At 43.3% G+C, this 4,577-nt stretch overlaps 1 protein-coding gene across 1 annotated transcript in view; it reads left to right on the top strand.

Annotated features, from left to right (window-relative positions):
• The window catches only part of SNTB2 (syntrophin beta 2), a 112,225-nt gene that overhangs the window by 69,241 nt on the left and 38,407 nt on the right, over positions 1–4,577 (top strand). The window contains exon 2 of the mRNA XM_003791402.3: positions 885–1,098. Coding sequence (XP_003791450.1) covers positions 885–1,098 — 214 coding nt within the window. The remainder of the gene's footprint in view (positions 1–884; positions 1,099–4,577) is intronic.

The following is a 4,577-nucleotide window of genomic DNA, read 5'->3' as shown; positions in this document are numbered from 1 at the left end:
GAAAATGACATGAAGGCTATGTTAACCAGTTTGATGGAAGTGTTTCGGATTGTGTGTGAAAACCCCACACTTTACCCCAGAAGTGCATTAATGTACATAGTTACCATTCAATTAAAAAAAAAAAAAGATTCTTAAGCTCTAATCTCCTCTTGAAAGCACAAAGCTGAAGTGTGTATTGAAATACTAGAGCCAACTATTCAAGAGATATACTGGCTGCACCCCTGCTGAATTTTCTAGGGTAAAAAAATCTCTTTGGTAACCCAAGGCAGTTAGTTTTTACTCTCTCCACCCAGAAAAACACAAATTATAAGTATGCATAGAAAGCACATACACGTAAGGCTGGGCATGATGGCTCATGCCTGTAATCCTAGAACTTGAGAAACCAAGGTGGGTGGAATGCCTGAGCTCATGGGTTTGAGACCAGCCTGAGACAGAGTGAGACTTCATCTCAAAAAATAGCCGGGGGTTGCAGTGGGCGCCTGTGGTCCCAGCTACTTGAGAGGCTGAGGCAAAGAGAATCACTTGAGCCCAGGAGTTTGAGGTTGCTGTGAGCTATGACACCACAGCCGTCTACCTAGGGCAACAGTGAGACTCTCAAAAAAAAAAAAAAAGCACATACATGTATATACAAACATGCATAAACTTATCTAAATGCTGATGTTGAAATTATTATATTTTCTAGTATTATGCTTAATTTCAGTGAATCTTGTTTAATAACTTGTAAGAAAATAACTTTAATTCTTCTGTTTACTGTTAACATTTTTTAACTCTTCTCTAATGTTCTGTTTTGGGGAAGGAAAAGGAAAGTCATTTATGTAAATATTGTTATCATTCATCATACCAAGTGAAAATACTAACTTTTTTTTTTTTTTTTTTGTTCATAGTCAAGTTTATCCGAGAAGTAACACCATATATCAAGAAGCCATCCTTAGTATCAGATCTGCCATGGGAAGGTGCAGCTCCCCAGTCACCAAGCTTTAGTGGGAGTGAGGACTCTGGTTCTCCAAAACACCAGAACAGCACCAAGGACAGGAAGGTCATCCCTCTCAAAATGTGCTTTGCTGCTAGAAACCTAAGCATGCCGGATCTGGAAAACAGGTAAGCTGTAACTAGCAAGAAGTTCGTACCTACAGCTTTACAAACTTAAAGATGTGTTGCAATATTACATGAGTCTGTTGACTAAATTATACCAAGAAAAATATTAATCTGAGGTAAGAGATTTATTTTTGGAGTTCCATAATCTTATTTTAGAGACAGGGTCTCACTAGGTTACCCAGGCTAGAATGCAGTGGCGTCATCATAGCTCACTTTAACCTCAAACTTCTGGATTCAAGAGATCCTTCTACCTCAGCCTCTCAAGTAGCTTGGACTATAGACATGTGCCACCACACCCTGCTAATTTTTAAATTTTTTTAATGATAGACTGTTGCTGTGTTGCTCGGGCTGGTCTCCAACTCATGAGCTCAAGTAATTCTCTTGCCTTGACCTCCAAAAGTGCTGGGATAAGAGGTGTGAGCCACTATACCCAGCCTTAAATTATTTTACATATATGGGGTCAGCGCCTGTGGCTCAGTGGGTAGGGCACCAGCCCCATATATTGAGGGTGGTGGGTTCAAACCCTAGCCCCGGCCAAACTGCAACAAAAAATAGCCGGGCATTGTGGCACATGCCTATGGTCCCAGCTACTCGGGAGGCTGAGGCAAGAGAATCGCCTAAGCCTAGGAGTCGGAGGTTGCTATGAGCTGTGACTCCACAGCACTCTGCCGAGGGCAATAAAGTAAGACTCTGTCTCTAGGAAAAAAAAAAAAAATTTATATATATGAATGTTTGTGTGTTTGGAAAAATTTTGGACAGACACACAAGAATTGTTAATGGGATTATCCCAGGGAGTGAAATAGAATTATAGAGAGTTAGAAGGAAAGGGGGCTTCTAATCTTCCTTTTATACCTTTCTGTAATACTATTATTACTTTTCTTACTATGAACATGTATTACTTTATAGTTCAGAAAATCCTGTTAATAAAAAATTTTTAAATGTATCCTTAGTTAAAAATTCCTTATACTGTGGGTAGTGTAGCAAATCAGAGAGCTGCGTTACAGATCTGGTGCTGTCCGTTAGCAGTGTGATTCTGGCAAGTTAGTGTCTCTTAACCTCCATTTCCTTTTTTTGAAAATCAGAAAGCTAAATTGGATTATTTCTAATATTCCTCTTAGTTCTGTACCATACACAGTGTTCTATTACTTTGTCTTCAGTAACTCCATGAAGTGACAGTATGTAGACCTAGTGTTAATTTAGAGATTGGGAAGGGGAAGAGATGAAAACACTTGTCCAAAGACATAGTTAGAACAGACTTTTAATAACATGCTTTTACTATTATGATCTCTTCTGATCTGAATGAACAGCCAAGTGCCTAATCAGGATGGGGTGGAACACAGAAGATAGCAAGAAACTGAATGATCTTCTTGGGCTTTTAAGGCCATAAGGACGTTAAAGTTTCTGAAGGGTTGGAAAAAGCTGAGCTGTCTGATCAGATAAGAGTTTGGTTTGAATCGCAATTAGGTCACCTCCTTGACCTTGAAGTAAGGGTTCTGAGCACGTTTCTTCACCTCTATAAGCTGCCATGTACTCATCTATAAAACAGGTAGGGGCCAGGCATGGTGGCTCATGCCTGTAATCCCAGCACTTTGGGAGACTGCTGTGGGAAGATCACTTAAGCCCAGGAGTTTGAGACCAGCCTGGGCAGTATAGCAAGACCTTGTCTCTACAAAAAAATTTAGAAATTAGCTGGTCTTGGTGACGGGGGCCTATAGTCTCAGCTACTTGTGAGGCTAAGGCAGGAGGAACATGTGAGCCCCAAATTTTGATGCTTCAGTAAGCTATTATACCATTATATTCCAGCCTGGGTAACAGAGTGAGAGCCTGCCTTAAAAAAAGTTGGGGGCTCAGCACCTGTGGCTCAAGGGGCTAAGGCGCCAGCCACATACACCTAAGGTGGCGGGTTTGAATCCCCAGCCTGGGCCCAACAAACAACAATGATGGCTGCAACCAAAAAATGGCCAGGCGTTGTGGTGGGCGCCTATGGTCCCAGCTACTTGGGAGGCGGAGGCAGGAGACTCGCTTGAGCCCAGGAGTTGGAGGTTGCTGTGAGCATGATACCATGGCACTCTACCCAGGGGGATAGCTTGAGGCTCCGTCTCAAAAAAAAAAAAAAAAGTTGGAGGGGCTCAGTGCCCCTAGCATAGTGGTTATGACACCAGCCACGTACACCAAGGCTGGTGGGTTCGAACCCAGCCTGGGACAGCTAAACAATAATGACAACTACAACAATAAAATAGCTGGGCGCTGTGGCAGGCGCCTGTAGTCCCAGTTACTCTGGAGGCTGAGACAAGAGAATCTCTTGAGCCCAAGAGTTTAAGGTTGCTGTGAGCTATGATGTTACAGCACTCTATTGAGGGTGACATAGACTCTGTCTCAAAAAAAAAAAAAATATTGGAGGGGCAGGTGCAGTGGCTCACACTCATAATCCTAGTACTCTGGGAGGCCCAGGCAGGTAGATTCCTTGAGCTCAGGCGTTTGAGACCAGCCTGAGAAGAGCAAGACCCTGTTTCTAAAAATAGCTGGGCATTGTGGTAGGCATCTGTAGTCCTAGCTACTTGGGAGGCTGAAGCAAGATTATTTGAGCCAAAGAGTTTGATGTTGTTGTGGGCTGTGATGCTATGGTACTCTACCAAGAACATCAAAAAGTTGAAAGAGGATAAGAGTATGTCGCTTATCCTGTGAATTAAATGAGACAATATATATGAAGGGCCTTGCACAGAGCCAAGCATAGATAGTAGGTTCTCAAGAAATAGTAGCTTAGGTCAGCACCTGTGGCTCAGTGAGTAAGGTGCCGGCCCCATATACCAAGGGTGGCAAGTTCAAACCCAGTCCCGGCCAAACTGCAACAGAAAACAAAAAAAGAAGTAGTAGCTTAGAAAAGTTTTAACTATTCAACATTTCCAAAAGCCACCTATGAAAATGTTTTTCAAGGGTAGCACCTATGGCTCAGTGGGTGGGGCACCGGCCCCATATACCTAGGGCGATGAGTTCAAACCTGGCCCTGGCCAAACTGCAACAACAACAACAACAACAAAAAATAGCTAGGTGTTGTTGCGGGTGCCTGTGGTCCCAGCTTGGGAGGCTGAGGTAAGAGAATCACCTAAGCCCAGGAGTTGAAGGTTGCTGTGAGCTGTGTAACGTCACAGCACTCTACCAGGGGCGATAAAGTAAGACTCTGTCTCTACAAAAAAAAAAAAAAAAAGAAAGAAAATGTTTTTAAAAAACTAAACAATGAAAATATATGAGAGTATAATTTTTAAAATATATAGGCTCGGCACCTGTGGCTCAAGTGGCTCAGGCGCCAGCCACATACACCTAAGGTAGCGGGTTCGAATCCCCAGCCTGGGCCCGCCAAGCAACAATGATGGCTGCAACCAAAAAATTGGCCAGGCGTTGTGGCGGGCGCCTGTAGTCCCAGCTACTTGGGAAGCTGAGGCAGGAGACTCGCTTGAGCCCAGGAGTTGGAGGTTGCTGTGAGC

Source organism: Otolemur garnettii, unplaced genomic scaffold (genome assembly GCF_000181295.1).
Source record: "Otolemur garnettii isolate 467f Iridium unplaced genomic scaffold, OtoGar3 scaffold00047, whole genome shotgun sequence".
In the NCBI taxonomy this organism is placed as follows: domain Eukaryota; kingdom Metazoa; phylum Chordata; class Mammalia; order Primates; family Galagidae; genus Otolemur; species Otolemur garnettii.
The sequence above is the reverse complement of the archived record's forward strand: the minus strand, read 5'-3'. Positions and strand labels throughout refer to the sequence as shown.